Source organism: Danio rerio, chromosome 2 (genome assembly GCF_052040795.2).
Source record: "Danio rerio strain M-AB ecotype USA chromosome 2, GRCz13ab, whole genome shotgun sequence".
In the NCBI taxonomy this organism is placed as follows: domain Eukaryota; kingdom Metazoa; phylum Chordata; class Actinopteri; order Cypriniformes; family Danionidae; genus Danio; species Danio rerio.
In genome coordinates this window covers 44,913,705-44,932,078 of record NC_141022.1, presented here as the reverse complement: position 1 = coordinate 44,932,078, position 18,374 = coordinate 44,913,705, and the positions used below count along the sequence as shown (strand labels likewise).

The 18,374-nt window shown below is 33.6% G+C and overlaps 1 protein-coding gene across 8 annotated transcripts; it reads left to right on the top strand.

The window, feature by feature from the left end:
• The first annotated feature begins 19 nt into the window (after nucleotides 1–19).
• Nucleotides 20–18,067, top strand: d2hgdh (D-2-hydroxyglutarate dehydrogenase). Of its 8 annotated transcripts, none has more exons than XR_015477879.1 (10): nucleotides 20–121; nucleotides 852–1,178; nucleotides 4,270–4,327; nucleotides 4,404–4,543; nucleotides 5,999–6,192; nucleotides 8,392–8,560; nucleotides 9,969–10,112; nucleotides 12,918–13,080; nucleotides 13,161–13,326; nucleotides 16,232–16,595. XR_015477879.1 is itself a non-coding variant. In XM_087239814.1 (10 exons), exons 4-10 carry the CDS (start codon nucleotides 4,510–4,512, stop codon nucleotides 16,492–16,494), a joined length of 1,113 nt encoding a protein of 370 aa, XP_087095940.1. In that variant the 5' UTR covers nucleotides 20–121; nucleotides 912–1,178; nucleotides 4,270–4,327; nucleotides 4,404–4,509; the 3' UTR covers nucleotides 16,495–18,067.
• The last annotated feature ends 307 nt before the right edge of the window (nucleotides 18,068–18,374 follow it).

Genomic DNA, 18,374 nt, shown 5'->3' with positions numbered 1-18,374 from the left:
GGTCACGAGGAAGTTAATCATAACATTTGAAATATCTAATGTGGAGGGTGGACAGTAAGAAGAACCAGTACTTTTATAATATAATGTGATATCAGCTGAAGCTCTCTTCACATCGGACACAGTAGGTCTCCTACCTGATATGCACGTTAACATTTTGAATTGTAGCGAATGTCAAATGCGAATGACTAAAGCTGGATGTTTCTAAACTGTTCACGTTAATCATATGATGCAAAATGTCGATATAAAATCATATAATGTCGGCAGTAAATTGTCGACAAATGTTACAAACATTTGTTGTTAGTAAGTCAAATCACTTCAGCAGTATAACTTGTCTGTCTCTATCTATCTATCTATCTATCTATCTATCTATCTATCTATCTATCTATCTATCTATCTATCTATCTATCTATCTATCTATCTATCTATCTATCTATCTATCTATCTATCTATCTATCTGCCTGTATGTCTGTCTAATGTTTTGTTGACATTAACCTACATCACTAAATGCTGTAAAAAGATTCATTAGCACCCTGACTGAAAATTAAAGTTAATATCTGTCTGTCTATCGTTGTGATATATTTAAAGGTCTGTCATTTCTTACCATCCCTGACTAAATAATACTCAAGTTAATGTAAATCATAATATTATCTGTCTATTTCTGTTATATTATGCACAGTAATATAACAGAGGAATATTAAAGATTTATATGTTTTACCAGTCTAAATAAGTGTTATATATAAAATTATTATATTTATATATATTTTTTTTCTGAGCAAAAATTAATGACTACAGTACAAGTAAGCACAGTATTGTCCATTAGGAAAGTAAGTACTTTACTCTCTCCAGCACAGATATGGGGCTGTTTCAGAAGTGCTCACGACTCTCTCTGAGGTCCAGCTATATGTGGTCAGTCTGTCCTCAGTACAGCATTGCAGTCACTGCCCGAGAGACCCCAGACAGGGCTCTGATAGTGCACTGGACTCAGCATCGTGATGTGCACAACAGCAGACGGCTGGGAGCCAATCCAGCCAACCCCAGTGCTGCTCCTCCACGCTTACCCTTCTCCAGGGTCACACAGGAGGATCTGTCCTTCTTCAGAGCGCTACTGCCTGGAAGAACCATCACTGATCCAGACCTGCTGAAGTCCAGTAATGTAGACTGGCTTAAGACTGTACAAGGTAAACTAGATTTCCATTCGCTAAAGAGGAATATTAAAGATTTATATGTTTTACCAGTCTAAATAAGTGTTATATATAAAATTATTATATTTATATATATTTTTTTCTGAGCAAAAATTAATGACTACAGTAATGACTACAGTAACATAGTTAATAGAAGACACTAAACATTCAGTGTAACAGTAATTTATATATTTATATAAATTATTTATATACTATTATAAGAGCAATAATAGATTGAAACCATAATAAATAAAAAAAACTTTAAGGATCACAATAAAGCCCCAAAATGCTATTTTTTTATTTTAAAACTTTATACTGTTTGTTTATTTATTTTTTTTAATACTACTTATTTGCCACCAATAAGTATTACAAAAAAGTGTCTTTATATATTTTCACTTCAAGTAGAAGTGGACAAGAGGTCAGATTACAATTACATTGTTTATTTTTTTTTTTGTAAATATGTATATGCTTTTTGCTGAAAAAAAAATGTAATATTGATTTATCCACATTTTCACAAGTGATTTGAAACATTATAGTTGGCAAAGTTAAAATTATTTGCGTTTAATGTGCTTTCTACATATATAATTTTATTTGAAATACTAAAATGATAATAAATCTGAAACAATGCTGGTTTCTGGGGTTTGGCCTCCTTAGCTGAATGAACAGGTTTTGTTTATTGATCAAAAAAAGGATTTAGATACCTGGGTATTATTCTTACTCCCAAACCAAACCAGCTTTTTGGGGCAAATTATTCAAATCTAATAAAACAAATAAAAATGATTTAAAAGATGGAAGCTTCTTCCTTTCTCATTACTGGCTAGAATTGAGGTAATAAGAATGAACATATCCAGACTTGTCTCTCCCAGTAAATGTGCCTGTCTCACAATTTAATTTGTTAGATAAAATATTTGGAAAATTCGTAAGGCAGAAAAAGTAAGCTAGGATAAATTATAAGTCATTGATTTTTATCAAAGGATAAAGAAGGTTTAGGCTTACCAAATCTAAAATATTACTACTGGGCAGCTTAATTAACTGCAATGGGGTATATGCCGAAGCATGCTATTAGGACTTTTAATTTGCCAGTAACCTGGGTTAAGCGTTTCCGGCGAATTGAATGCCAATGCAAAATACAGTGCGTTTAAGGTCTGTTTTCTTTAAAAATCAGCGATCTCCACTAGCTGAGTAATATCCGATTTAAAGTGGGTCTCGGATTGTACAAGAAGCACTGCAGTAAATTACATTTCCCCCGCCATATCTTTATTATTTGAGCATTTATTTTTACCCCAGTATATTCAATGTAGCTTCTGCATTAGCCTGCCGATTCTGACGGGCGCGTGCAAGTAAACAGCTTTTTGTCTCGTTTTACGCTTGAGCAACTAAATAAATGCTAAAGTTTATTTAACTGAATGTATTTTAATGACATTACAACATCGATGCTGTATAAGGAACCGTATAAAATGGAAAAAAGTTCACAATAACAGGTCACCGGAAGTGTATCAGCATGGGAAGTTGGGAGCAGCACTAGCTCGGCATATACCCTATAGTAGCTTTGATTAGAAATAATAAAGAATCAGGATGGGTTGAAATAGAAAAAAGCACAATAAAAGAGAAATCATTGTCTGTTCTACCTTTTATAACTGTAAAACAGGCCCCAAAAATAAAATTGATAACCAGTGGATAAAACATATTTAAAAAATTTGGAATAAAATTAAAGAAATGTTCGGAGGTCCAGAATCTTTATCCAGGGCTATGCTTACAGTAGGAAACATTGAGTTTCTCCCATCTGTATGGGATGGTGGATTTCAAATATGGTCAGATAAAGGTCTTATAACAATAAATCAGTTATTTATCGGAAAAGGAATTAAATCATCCTCACAAATCCAAGAACAATTATTTTTTTCATCTATAGATAAACAGGTTCTTCATTACAACCCATAAAGAAAAAGCTCTAGTCATGCAAGAACCAAATAAAAAAGAAGAATACTTCAGAAGAATATTGCAGAAAAAATTATTCCAACTAAAACACCTGTCATTTATACAAAAGATTGGTAACTATAGAAAATACAGATCATGTTAAAGGAAAACAGGAACTAGAACTAAATACCCTAATTGAGGATGAGGTCTTGATTGAGTTGAAAATAACAGTCAATTATGGAAAGAATTTGATTCGGAAGTAAAATGAGTTACTTTTATACTCCTTTTGTGATTTCTACATATGTAAAGGGACCATCTGTTCCTTTGTGTTGGAGAAAATGTGGTAAAATTAAAGATCATACTTACATTTTATGGGACTGTCCTAAGATTCAAGAATTTTGGAAAAATGGTAAAAAAGTAATAGATAAGATACTAGGTATAGAAATACCCCTTGATCCAGTTATGTGCTTACTGGGAGAACTGTCCATAGAAATGTTTAATGAAGAAAAAGGATTTGTCCTAAGAATATTATTATTGGTTGCAAAAAAATAATAACAGTACATTGCATGGAAGAAGGTTTTCCAAAGGTGGCTCAGTGGATTCAGAGACTTAAACAGGTCTATATAATGGAAAAAATGACTGCATGTCTAAAAATGAAGACTGATATTTTTCTGAAGAGGTGAAAAGTATTTCGACATATTTAGATATGTATATTTAGAGGTTACTTTACCTATCACCACTGTCATGTGAGGTAACCACAATGTAACACAATGTAACTTGATGTACAAATGTATCCCCTGAAAAGTAATTATTATGGCTGTACCTTTTATTTATTTAGGTATTTTTTATTATTTTCTTTTAATTGATTTTTTAAATAATTTCATTATAACTTTTTATGTATTCCCTCATTTGTAAGGGGTTAAATTGTTGGGGAAGGGGTTATTCCGCAAAACATTAAAAAATCTTAAATAAAAAGTTTCTAAAGCAAATAAAATGAAATACAAAAATGTATATAAAAATATACCTCTCTCTACTGTATATATAAGATAAAGTAAATAGTTTAAGCTATTTAATTCTATTTAGGAAAAAAAGCATAATGTTTGAGTGTTATATTAAACATTAATGATTAAAAAGTCGTGACATTTTTATGAATGGTGATGTTTTTTTCTGTCAGGTAGTAGTGATGTTCTCCTGAGACCCAAAACAACAGAAGAGGTCTCTCAGATTCTCAGGTCAGTTTTCCAGGATGATGCTGCATTACAGCTGTATTTGGGTTGTTTTGTCAGCTCTTCTGTTGTGTCTCCTCAGGTACTGTAATGAGCGAAATCTGGCAGTGTGTCCGCAGGGAGGAAACACAGGTCTGGTGGGAGGAAGTGTGCCTGTGTTTGATGAAATCATCCTTTCCACTTCTCTAATGAACCAAGTCTTCGCCTTCGACAATATCTCAGGTGTGCATATACACCTAGAGCCTAGTTTTGCTAGATCACCTCATTATCTGTCATGACTTTGCGTAAAGCAGGTGAGATTAGTCATTGTGAAATAAATTTAAGTTGCCTTGACATGGAAGTTAAGATGTTCATTTATCCACTGCTGGGATGTAAATCCACTAGAAATATCATGAAAAGAAATGACAAAAAATGTAGGGCGGTGCTTGATTTTGTTCTTTGAGAACCGATTGGATTGTTGAAAGATGGGCGCTGCTAACAAAACAAAGGAAGATTGATGAATGGACACAAGACATACCCTCATTGCCCCAACCTAAAGGCATATCATGTGACCAGAAGTGAAGAAAAGTTGTTTTGAGGGGGAGGGAAGGTTAGGATATTTGATGATATTTAAAAATTGTGATGGCAAATTAATTTTTAGGAAATAGTGACGTGTACACATACTTTATTTATAACAAGCACTACTGTGTGCCTATAAAAATAAGTAGTCAGTTTTGATTTTATGGCCACTTTAAATAAAAATAAGCACATTTTTAAGGTAAAAAAATGAATAGTTTTCACCATACTTCAATTCATTAGCTGATTTTATTTTCTGTGTTTATATTTTCTAAGTTTTTAAAAATGTTATACTCAAATATTCGAAGGAGGTATTATAATACCATAAATTTGGGATAATTTGCATACATTTAAAGCACAAAAATCTTAACACCATTCATTTATTTATTCATTAATTTTCCTTCTGCTTAGTTTCTATTTCAGGAGTCACCACAAAGGAATGAACCGCCAACTATTCCGTCATATGTTTTATGTAGCGGATGCCCTTCCAGCCACAACCCAGTACTGGGAAACACCCAAAAAATCACACATTCATTTCACACACACTACGGCCAATTTAGTTAATCCAATTCACTTATAGCACATGTCTTTGGACGTTGGGGGAGACCGGAGCACCCAGAGGAAACCCATGTGAACATAGGGAGAACATGCAAACTCCACACAGAAATGCCAACTGGCTCAGCCAGAACTCGAACCAGTGACCGTCTTGCTGTTAGGCATCAGTGCTAACCACTGAGCTACTGTGCAGCCCTATCTTAACATTAGAAAAAGCAAATAATAATAATAATGATAATAATAATTTTTGACTTGTTAGAGGGGATGAAAATTTTACCAAGGGGATTTTGGGAATTTTTATCGGTCTGTAATTTAGAAAATAATGAAAGCAAGATTTTTTTTTTCCAGAATACAGGTATGAAGAAAACTTTAAAGTTGACTGCAAAAGCACTGACACATATTTAAAAAAGTGCATGTAAATAAATACTTAAAAGTGTGTACTGAGTGATTTCTGTACATTTTACTAAAAAAGACTTTACGAAAAGCTCCAAAATCTATCAGGAAAGTGTTATTGTCTGTAATGTGTCACCTTAATACATTTCTTATTAAGGTTGCTTTGACTTTCAGGTATCCTCACTTGTCAGGCAGGCTGTGTGTTGGAAAACCTGTCTCACTATCTAGAGGAGAGAGACTTCATCATGCCGCTGGATCTCGGAGCAAAGGGAAGCTGTCATATTGGAGGGAATGTGTCTACTAATGCAGGTGGTCTCAGACTTCTGCGCTATGGCTCACTTAGAGGGACGGTTCTGGGCCTGGAAGTGGTGAGCACATTTACATCTACGAGATTCACACAAAAATTTACTTCAGTTTTTTCTTCAGTTAAACACAGAAGATATTTGGAAGAGTGCTGATAGCCAGAAAAGTGATGTTAAGCATTGACTGTCATTGCTTTTTTCGACTATAGAAGTCAGTGGTAACATCAACTGTTTAGTTAGCAACATTCTTTAAAATATCTTGAACCGAAAAAAAATGTATACAGACTTGGACCAACTTGAGTAAATGGCGAGTAAATGAACACACATTTATCTATGTTATTTATGAGCAGTTTTCTTGTCATATTCCATTACCCGCAACAATATTTGGATACTCCATTTTTTTACATGAGAAAGATTGTAAAAAAATAGCTTTTACTGAAAATGTCTAGATTATAAAATCTATGTAGCTTGAAGTATATGGAATTTAGAGATTTTAATAATTTTCATGACATTTTCACTTATGCAGCTAGGATTTACATTGCTTAATCTTGTTTTTTTTTCTTCTTTTGTTGTCTTTTAATTGAAAACAATTTAGGGACAATAATAAGTCTTGTTTGTTGTTATGTTGGAAAACTTTAAAGCACAGGTCTCAAGCTCAAGACCTGGAGGGCCACAGCTTTGCACAGTTTTGGTCCAACCCTAATCAAACAAAGCTGGTGCAACTAATCAAGGCGTTCAAGACTACTAGAGACTGGTGTGAGTTGGAGCTAAACTATGCAGAGCTTTCGCCCTCCAGGAATTGAGTTTGAGACCATTGCTTTAAAGGTATAGTTACATGAAAATTAAAAAAATTTAAGAAAATACAGTCTTGTTTGTTGTTATTTAGGTAATCTTTAAAGGGATTGTTGCTTAAAAAAAGACAATACAAACATTTTGGTATTATTTTAGCTAATTTTTAAAAGGATAATTACTTGAAAAAATAAAAAATAAAATACAAAAATCTTGTTTGTTATGATTTGAGCAATTTTTAAAGGCATAATTACTTGAAAAAGGAAAAAATAAATAAAATACAATACATAAATTGTCTTATTTTAGCTCATCTTTAAATGGATAGTTATGTAAAAAAGAATAGAAATAAAGAAGACAATACAAAAATCTTGTTTGTTATTATTTTAGCAAATCTTTAAAGGTGTAGTTACTTGAAAAAAAGGCAATACAAATATATTGTTTGTTATTATGTAGCAAACATTTAAAGGGATAGTTACTTAAAAAAGACAATACAAATACATTGTTTGTTATTATGTTGCAAACCTTTAATGGGATAGTTACATTTCAAAATGAAAAATAAATAAATAAACGACTATACAAAAATCTTGTTTGTTGTTATGTTAGCAAATATTTAAAAGAATAGTTACTTAAAAACTAAATAAATAAATAAATAAAAGACAATACAAAAATCTTGTTTGCTATTTTTTTAGCTAATATTTAAAGGGATAATTACTTAAAAAAAGAAAAAGACAATACAAAAACATTGTTTGCTTTTTAGGCAATCTTTAAATGAATAGTTACTTTAAAAAAATAAATAAAATCTATAGAAAAATCTTGTTTGCTTTTTTTTTAGCAAATCTTTAAAGGGATTTTCACTTGAAAATGAAAAAAATAAATAAAAGACAACACAAAATCTTGTTAGTTATGTTAGCAAATCTTTAAAGGAATACTTAAAAAGAAATAGAATGTGAAAAAGTCTAGTTTGTTGAAAAAGAAGACAATACAAAAATTATGTTTGCTGTTATTTAAGCAAATCTTCAAAAGGATAGTTTACACAAAAAATGTATTCATTTTTAATTTATTAACCTTGGTGTTCTTCCATAATTCGTATGCCATTTCACTTCACTAGGACTACCAAAAAGCGATTTTTATAAGTATACGAAAAGCTAACTCATGCTGTATATTCTGGGTTGGGATCTTATTTTGTCTTATTTCAAATAATTTAAAGTCATCTTTAAAAGTTGGCACTGGCCACTATTATTATGATAATGCTAAAAAAATACATGATTCGTCTAGATGCTGCATCTACATTCATGCTTCATTTGTAGGCTGTAATCTTTAAGCATCAGAAATCACCTTCTTGTTATAATTATACATATTTTTCTCTGGGTACAGGCAGAACTGAGCTGAAATGATAATAAAGCATGTCTGATGAAAGGGATCCAAGTGTCCCTAAATGGCTCTGAGTTATATTTCTTATCTTTCTTGTTTGTGTAGGTTTTGGCAGATGGACGTGTTTTGAACTGTCTGGCCACACTTCGCAAGGACAACACGGGTTATGACCTCAAGCAGCTTTTCATTGGCTCAGAAGGGACATTAGGAGTCATTACTGCTGTTTCCATCCTGTGCCCCCGCAAGCCTAAAGCTGTCAATGTAGCCTTTTTAGGTAAAACACACATCAGAAATAAAGCACAATTCAAACTTGCTAAGATGTTAAGACAGTGTATCCGTGGATCCTTAAAATTTCTTAAATGCCATAGTATAAAGATAATTAGCATTAATTAGTCTTCAAATTATGAAGTCTGCATACCAATGATGATAAAATTGCAATCTAACCGACCCCATAAAGAAGATTTTGTCTGATTTGAAATCTATCGCTATTCGTCACCCAAAACGAAATAGGCCAAACCCAATAAAAGAAATGCTTGGATGGTAATTCATTAGTTGTCCTTTTTTTTTGCAAATTCGCTACTATAAAATTATACTCTACATTTGGTCATGAATTTCTTTCTGTGTGGTATTAAAATGGTCTTAAAAAGTCTTAAATATAGCTCTTAAAAACCAGCATATTCATAGTAAGGCAGGGTTGTCAAACTCAGTTCTTGGGGTGCCGCAGGTTTAGTTCCAACCCTGCCCCGATACATTTACCTGTAGGTTTCAAACAAGCCTGAAGGACTCAATTAGTTTCATCAGGTGTGTTTAATTAGGGTTGGAATAAAACTGTTCAGAGCTGCGGCCCTCCAGGAACTCAGTTTGACACCTGTGCTGTAAGGAAAATTCACATCAGGTATGATAACTGTAATGATAGCTATTAAGCTTTCATAAGCATTCGTATTCTGTGATGATTATTATAAAGTCTGCACTGATTCGTTTTTTAAAATGTCAAACAATAAAATCATCGATAGTCTTCATTCAGAATCGTTTAGGTTTAAAGACTTATAAACAGGCCCGTAGCCAGGGGGGTTCGGGTGGTTCGAAAGACCATGTTAATGTAAAATGATGGTTTGTTCTGTAGATTATCAAAAATAAAGGGGCTAATAGTTTTAGCCTTAAAAAAGTTTTTAAAAAATTAAAAACAAATGAGACTTTCTTCAGAAGAAAAACATTATCAGACATACTGTGAAAATTTCCTTGCTCTGTTAAAAATAGTTTGGGAAATATTAAAAAACAAAAATTTAAAGGGAGGCTAATAATTCTGATTTCAACTGTATATGATGTTATAAATTTGCATTTTAAAAATAAGTTTTAAAAAATAAGTTTTCATATCTGTTTATTATAAATCTTTAGGAAATATATTTGGTACATCAAAAACTGTGGTTTTGATAACTTTCCGATAAGCGTATCCAGCTAAAAATAGTGCTTAAAATGTCACTAAATGGAGTATTTAAAGCTCATGATTAAATAGAAAACGAAGCGAATAACTGCAAAACAGTCTAATTTTTGAGAAAAAAAAAACACACCCATTTGGCTGCCCTTTTCACCCACCAGGCTGATAAACAAAGTTGTTATGTTGTTGTAATTGTCTTTAATGTGTGGCTACATCAGCTCACCGCAGTTCCTCGTGTGTCCTGCAGGGTGCTCCAGTTTCCAGCAACTACTGGAAACATTTCAGTGTTGTAGAGGGATGCTGGGAGAGATCCTGTCTGCTTTTGAGTTTTTAGATGCCTCCTGTATGAACCTTCTGGAGAAGCATCTGAAACTCACCAACCCCATCACAGGTAAACATAATACTACTACTGATATGTAGATTTTTGGGATAAAGTTGTGAATTATGGAAATAGCATATCTTTTTATTTTTTTACTTTTTTGTGATGTTGTTAAGCCAAGACGTCCCATTCTGGTGTCCACATCAAGTTAAATTAGCAAAGGTGGGTTTTATAGACAAAATGAAAACAAAGCAAGTAAACTGTCAACTTTATTGTTAAAAAATAAAATATCACAATGTGGGAAAAATTTGACATAATTGATTTTTAGTCCTTTATAAATAATTTTGCTGACGAATGACTGGTAAACGAGTGCTTTAGAGAATAAAGAAAAAAGAAAAAAAATGATTTAAATGTGTTTAACGATATATTTTGGTACTATTTTACAGTGTTTCTTTTTCTTATCTAATTAAACTAAATTTGCATTTGACAGTGATAAATTATCAAAACAGCCCAATGGTCAAGTTATGATCATTTTAGTTGTTTATTTTTATTATTTCTTTTAAATAAGAGAGGTTAGTACCACTATTATATAAAAGAAATACAGGATGAGGATTGAAACAATCAGCTTGTTCAAATTTTCATACAGACCTACAAGAAAAGTATTACTAAAACTATTTCTAAATTATATAGAGCAGTAAGTAATTCTAGAGGACTCTCAACAGACTATATAAGATTTAAATGGGAAAATTAAGTAGGCATTATTTTGAATCAAGACCAATGGGTTAAAATATGTGCTGTCCCACACACCTCCACAAGCTCAAGAATGTGGCATGAGTTTTGCTGGAAAAACTTAATTAGATTTTTGGTGAGATAAAAAATCTAATCATTTCAATCGGGGAATACTCATCCTTGTTGGAGGAAAAAAAGAGGGACTACACATCCTTGTTGTGGGTAAAAAAAAGGCACATCATGCACATATATTTTGGCAAGAATGAATAATATTAAGGAGATTGTGCACTACGTCATCAATGATATTTTTGATCTCCTTATTCCTAGATCATCTAAAGTACTTTATCTAGGAGATAATCCTATTAATCTTAAATAGGAAGATAGATATCTATTTAAGATATTTTTGGCGACAAGAAAAAAAAGCTATAAGCCAGAAATGGTATAAAAAAGAACCACCAACTAAAGATGAATGGTTTAAAATTATAGCAGAAGTTGAGGAAATGAAAAAAATGACACATGTACTTCAATTACAATTAGATGCCTTTGAAAAGAATTGGAGTAATGGCTGGCTTTCTCGTCAACGACAACATAATTATTTATAATTGGACATTTACATAATTCTAGAGGTTTTGCATCATTGTGAAAATATGTTTGTCAGTCTTTTATTATATTTTATTTTATACTTATTTATTTATTAATTTATTTAGATGAGGTTACTTTAATATTTTTATACATGTTTATTATAGAGATATACATGTGTGGAATGGATGTATTTGCCTAAATATGTATGTATACATATGTATATTTATGTGTATATGTATTTTTTTTGTTTGTTTGTTTGTTTGTTTGTTCCCACTGGTTTTATGTTCATAAAAAATCAGTAAAAACGTTGGCGGAATAGCCTAGTGGTTAGCTCATCGATATATGGTGCAGTAGCATGTCAGGGTTTTCTGTGTTCGAATCCCGGCTCGGGGACAATTCCCTACACCCCTCTCTTTCTCCAACTTCACTTCCTGTCTAAATACTGTCCTATCTAATAAAGGCAAAAAAGGGCAGAATAAAAAAAATCAATAAAAACTACGTAAAAAAGAGGTTAGTACCAGTTGTCTCATGGGCTGTGCACAAATTTACGGTATATCTCCATGTAGCTTACATATATTGTGGGGAAAATAAGTATTGAACACATCACCATTTTTTCTTTTTAACATATTTCTAAAGGTGCCATTGACTTGAAATTTTCCTCTGATGTTGGTAACAACCAAAAAAATCTATATAAGCAAAGACAGCAAATCTAATTAGTTTACAAATTAAGTTATGTGTAATAAAATGAAATGACACAGGGAAAAAGCATTGATCACATGAAAAAAGGGAGGTGTAGAAAGGCAGTGAATGCCCAGACAGCAGCTGAAATCTCTCAGTAGTTATTCAGTAGTTCTGCCCTTCGTCATTGTAAATTAATATTAGCTGCTTCAGTCCAACATCTACATTAGCAGAATGATGAAACCAGAGTGGACATTTCAGCAAGACAATGATCCAAAACACAGCCGAGGAAACTCTCAAGTGCTTTCAGAGAAAGAAAATCAAGTTGTGGAATGGCCCAGCCAATCACCTGATTTAAATCCAATAGAGAATACAAATTAAAGATCAGATTTGATAGAAGAGACCCACTAAACAATCAAGATTTCGACACTGTTGAAGTCTGTGAAAAACTCACACCTGAGCAATCCATGTGACTTTATTCTTCATATGAGAAGCATCTTTAAGCTGCCATCACCAAAAAAGCCTTTTTACATAAAGTGTTAAAAACGCTTCAGTAGTTCAGTACTTTCTCCTTGTGTCATTTTATTGTTATTACACAACTCGTTTAGTACACACATAACTAAATATTGTAGCTCCATTGCGCTTTGTCCCGTGTTCAAGCTTCAGCTTACAGTCCTTCCTCAATCCTGCAGTGTCTCTCAAGCTTCACTTCTTGCCTTAATATTGAGCTATCCCAATAAAGAAAAATGCTAAAAATATATATATATTTTAGTGCAGACAGTTAAAGTGTGGTCCTTAGGTTTAAAACAGGGAGACTATCAAGTGTGTACTTTGACTTGAACAAAAGCATTTGCCAAATGTATAAATATTTCTTATTTGTGTTCAAAGCACAATTATTTGTGTTGCAGAATGTCCCTTTTACATTGTCATTGAGACTGCTGGATCCAACGCCACCCATGATGAAGAAAAGCTACATCAATTCCTTGAAGAAGTCATGACATCATCTCTGGTCACTGACGGGACAGTTGCGACAGAGGCAACAAAAATCAAGGCACTCTGCTCCCTTTTGTTGATGATCTAAATTCAAGCCATTTTTCCTGTGTGGTACTGAAGTTCTCATCTCACACACAGGCATTGTGGTCTTTGAGGGAGAGAGTCACAGAAGCTCTGACGCATGAAGGATACACCTACAAATATGACATCTCCCTTCCTGTGGAGAAGATCTATGATTTAGTCCAAGATATGAGGAGGCACCTTGGAGGCATGGCCAAGAATGTCGTCGGCTATGGACACGTTGGTATGCTTGGCTTTTTCTCATCTAATAATTGCTGGGCTATTTTGAGTTGATGATGAATGTGTTTGCCATCGGACCCAAATAAATGAGACTTTCTTTCATCACTGAAGTGAACTTTGGAGCAGATCCTTGTTCACGCAACATGCAAAAGTTAGTCTAGTCTTTTAATGAGAGGTTTGGCCACTGCAGGGCTTTCATTCCCAATTTTCTAAAACATTTAGTCAGTGTATTCAGAGATATTTCATTACAGTAGCAGGGTTTATATCATCCAGGATTAATGCAGATTTTGAAGTATTGCTTAAAAAAGAGAGATAGACAAATTTTGAATAAAAGTCCCTTCATTCAGAAAAAAAAACAGTGACAAAAGTTTTTAAAAAAAGTGGCGTAGGGAACATTACACTCGCGTGACCAATCAGCTGTCAGCATTATTTATTTATTTATTTATTTCATTTCATTTTATTTTGATAGAGTAGATGCAGCAAGTGTTTTTTTCCCACACCAATAAACTTTCAGTGAACACTGAATGTGACTTTTTTTCAATTTTATACTGTTCCTTTTACAGCAACAATCTTGTAATGTAATCAGTTGAATAAACTCAAGCATTTATCTAGTTGTTCAAGTGCGAAACGAGATGAAAAGTCGTTTACATACATGCGCAATTAGGATCAACAGGCTTGCGCAGAAACTCCAATGAAAATACTGGAGTAAAATAATTGTTCATATTTTAAAGACATGACACAGAAAATTTAAATTTAATGCAGTGCGTCTTGTACAATCTGAGACCTATTTTATATTGTATCTCAATCAGGTAGTGAAGATAATAATAATAATAAAAAAAGAAAACAGATCTTAAACAAGGCAACAAGACCGTTTGTAACAGCATACAGTTTACCAGAAGCGCTTCCAACCCTGCCCCAACACACTTACCTGTAGGTTTCAAACAAGCCTGAAGGACTCAATTAGTTTGATCAGGTGTGTTTAAAGAGGTTAACACCTAATTAGGTTAATTAGGGTTGGAACTAAACTGTGCAGAGCTTCGGCTTCCAGGAACTCAGTTTGACACCTGCTCTGTAAGGGCAATTCACACTAGGTATGAAAACTGTAATGATAGCTATTATGTTTTCATGAGCATTCTTATTCTATTAAGATTATAATAAAGTCTGCACTGATTCGTTTTTAAAATGTCGAACAATAAAATCATTGATAGTCTTCATTTAGAATCGATTAGGTTTTAACTTGACTTCATGGCAGACTTATAAACAGGCCTGTAGCCAGGGGGTTTGAGTGGTTCGAAAGACCTATCCCCCATTGATAAAGGTCCAGAATTTGCCATTGGTTCAGAATTTTTGCCGCTATTTTCTCATTTATGCTATTTTGACTGCTGTGCCATCATAAATTGTGAAAATAACCCATTGAAGGTTTTAAGACCACGTTATGGCGTTACTAGGTTACCAATACTACAGTCAGTTGCTCTAACTATTTGATGGCGATGCATTTGCAGTAAAAACTCAAAACATAAATTCACATAGAAAGTATGTTAACATTATAATGAAACATCTGTTTATATTGTCCAAACAAATGACCACAGAGTTAAGGGATCAGAAAAATATCAATATGTAAACATATTTTGTACTTTAAATGAGGAAAATAAGCATGCGTTATGAATGTGACTATATGTGAGTTTGCAGTATACAACATGCTTTGTAAAAATTCTGTGAATTAACTTATACAATCCAAAGAAAATAATGCTAATCAAAAAGATAAGAGTTAACTCGCTATAGAACAAACATGATTGATTTTCTTTTCTTTTATATTTCTGCATTTATGAGGTAAATGCTTTGTTATGGATGTGACATCCTTTCTGTTATAGATGTGACGGATGTGAAATTGTCATTTGTGTGACTTTGGTAAATCAAATATTATTGATTAAAAACATTGACAGCGACATTTTAAAGTATTTATAAAGTAAATAAAAGTAAGTAAACTTCTAAAGTAAAAATACAAGCCTACACAAAAACTTTTGTGTATTTTGGTGAAAACTTAAATTTTTTCAGGGCAAGGTTGACATTTGCATGGAATTGCTCATATATATACAATAACCAGCTTCTCTATGCCAACCTGTTGTTAGAAAGTCAATCAAAAATTTAAATTAAGTTTTTTTTTACTCATTCCAGTACCCTGAGACCTTTGTTCATCATAAGAACACAAATTAAGATAATTTAGATGAAATTCAAGAGCTCTCTGACCCTCCATATATGGCAACGGTCATGAGACGTTCAGAAAAGGAACCAAAAACATGAATCAGAACCAACTGCTGGACTCATGGTGGAGCAGTGGGTAGCACGATCGCCTCACAGTAAGCAGGTTGCTGATTCGAGCCCCAGCTCGGTCAGTTTGCATTTCTGTATGGAGTTTGCATGTTTTCCCGGTGTTCGTGTGGGTTTCCTCTGAGTGCTCCAGTTTTCCCCACAGTTCAAAGACATGCACTATAGGTGAATTGAGTAAGCTAAACTGTCCGTAGTGTATGTGTGTGAATGCAAGGGATGTTTCCCATTGTTGGGTTGTGGCTGGAGTGGCATCGCCTGCGTAAAACATATGCTGGATAAGCTGGATAATATGACTGGATAAGTTAATTCTGCTGTGCCGACCCCTGATTAATAAAGAGACTAAGCCAAAAAGAAATTGAAATGAGAACCAACTGTAATCAAAGCTCCAAGGACAATTTGTGTACAGTAAAAGTAACTCTGTTTTGCTAAAGTCTTCTCTTCTACGTCAGGTAAGAGTGTGTGTTTTCTACAGTAGTTGACACTAGTCATCCAAAGTCAAATTGTAGGGAGCTGAAATTGATGTTGAATATTGTGTTTCAGTCCATCCAGTTATCAAATGTGGCTTTCTTATTTTGTTTCAGGGGATGGAAATCTTCATTTAAACATCACTTCCCCCTCTAAAGACTTTGCTCTGCTGGCTGCCATTGAGCCATATGTGTATGAGTGGACGTCTCAGTGGAAAGGCAGCATCAGTGCAGAGCATGGGCTCGGTCTGAAGAAGAGAAACTACATCTACTACAGTAAACCCTCAGAGGCAGTCGCTCTCATGGGCAGCATTAAAGCCATGCTGGATCCTAAAGGCATCCTCAACCCTTACAAAACACTGCCAGACAACATAAACTAATGGTTTCATGGTGATCAGGATTTCTATGAAAATTAAGGATGTCAATTTACCACAGTATTATTGATGTAGTATGTTTAATGTATTAAATGGGCTATAATAGATTCCAAGTACTTAATTTGTACACAATTGTGTTTTAAAGCGACACTATGTAACCGTTGGTTGGTTACTTTATGAATAGTTTGTTTATGATCATCTAATCATCATAAATGGGATTAATGATACAAAACTCGCTTCAAATCAATATTAGCTAATGTTAAAATGACACAAAGTTTATACATAACATACAAAATGGTTGCTATTTATATCTGTTAAAGTAAAATGGTGAAACTAAAACTTTGCAATACTGTTTGTGGGCAACTAAAGCGAAGTAGCTGAGACTGGGGCTGTATCCAAAATCACCCCTATACCTTAGGTAATGCACTAATTAAGGGAGCTGCCATTTATTTGTCTAAAACAATAGCGGACGTTCTGAAGTGCCCTCAATCAATTCCACAATGCACAGAATAAATGTACAATCAATATACACTGTGCTTAATTCACTGCCCTATAGCCTACCTTCTGGAGTGACAGCTTTGAAGGGATGAAGGGTGCAGGGGTCAAAAAGGGTTATTTTTTGGAACACACTTCTGCATAACGAGAAGATCATCAAGGTGTGCCTTGTCTCACTTTTTATCTGCTGGTTGACTCTCACAAATACACTGAATGATTGTGCATGCACTTTAAATGTTTTTATTTATTTAACTTTAGAACGACCAGAACGACACTTTAAAATGGCGGCCATGATTGTTTTTTCACACTTAAGTGCCCTTCTGAGGGCAATATTTCCCGTTTGAAACACGCTGATACACTCAACGATATGGAAGCCCGTTTCCGCCACTGAATTAAAATAAAATAATAAAGTCAGAATTCCGATTAAAAAACATCAGAATGGCCAGTTAATTAAGAATTCTGAGTTATAAAGTCAGAATTGCGTGTTAAAAAGTCGCAATCCTGACAACTCGCACTTCTGACTTTATAACTAAATTTTGACTAAATAACTCAGAATTGCGACTTAAACAAATGAAGACAAAATTATAAAGTCAGAATTCTGAGATATTATTTTATTCAGTGGCGGGAACGGGTTTCCTTATAATGGTTTGAGTTCAGGCGTCGAATTAATTTCCGGTTTTCCGCGTCTGAACCAATGACTGTAAAAAATAACACGATGGCATCCGCAACGGAATTTTATCGCAAGTTTTTGAAAATATGTTTGTTAAATTAACGTTTAAATACATGACATACATCAGAATATTTGTTTAAGTACTCGCTGTTAACCGTCTCAGAGTCTGAATGAGAAGTTGAAATTGTAATCTGAGAGATTTATCAACCAGCAAACAACCATCCCTTCACGTTTTCACCCACACTTTTAAGTGAACACGTTTTATTAACAGGCATAATGTAATGACTGAGACTAGGGAATGAGTGCTGGAGGCGATTTAGGATACTGCATGGGATAGTTTGGCTGCTGTAAAAAAATCGTTTTATGAATCTAGCATAACGTTAACCAGTACAATAAAATTGTGATGTACGCAAACTGAGTGATTTATTTCAGGTGCGACGCTTACCCCGTTTTTGCCCACAAGTCTTATTAGGTTTGAGGTCAAGTTGTTGCTTCAAGTGACTTCATGATTAGTCCAAAACACAGTCTGAGAGAGTTTTTATAACATTCTCTCATGATTTCAATTTATAGTGTTAAGTTACATATAGTGTATCTTTCATGGTAACCCTGCTGAAAACAAAACAGCATAGACCTGACCAGCTAGACCAGCATATGAGCATCACAACATATGCAGTTTTTTCATCAGGGAAATTGTGTAATTTCTGTACCAAATTGAACTGTA

Coding starts and splice junctions, on each gene's coding strand:
- d2hgdh (XM_087239812.1), top strand. CDS start 854: ATGGGGCTGTTTCAGAAGTGCTCACGACTCTCTCTGAGGTCCAGCTAT. Junction 4,544..5,998: donor CGCCTTCGACAATATCTCAG/GTGTGCATATAC, acceptor TTTGACTTTCAG/GTATCCTCACTTGTCAGGCA. Junction 10,113..12,937: donor ACTCACCAACCCCATCACAG/GTAAACATAATA, acceptor TTTGTGTTGCAG/AATGTCCCTTTTACATTGTC.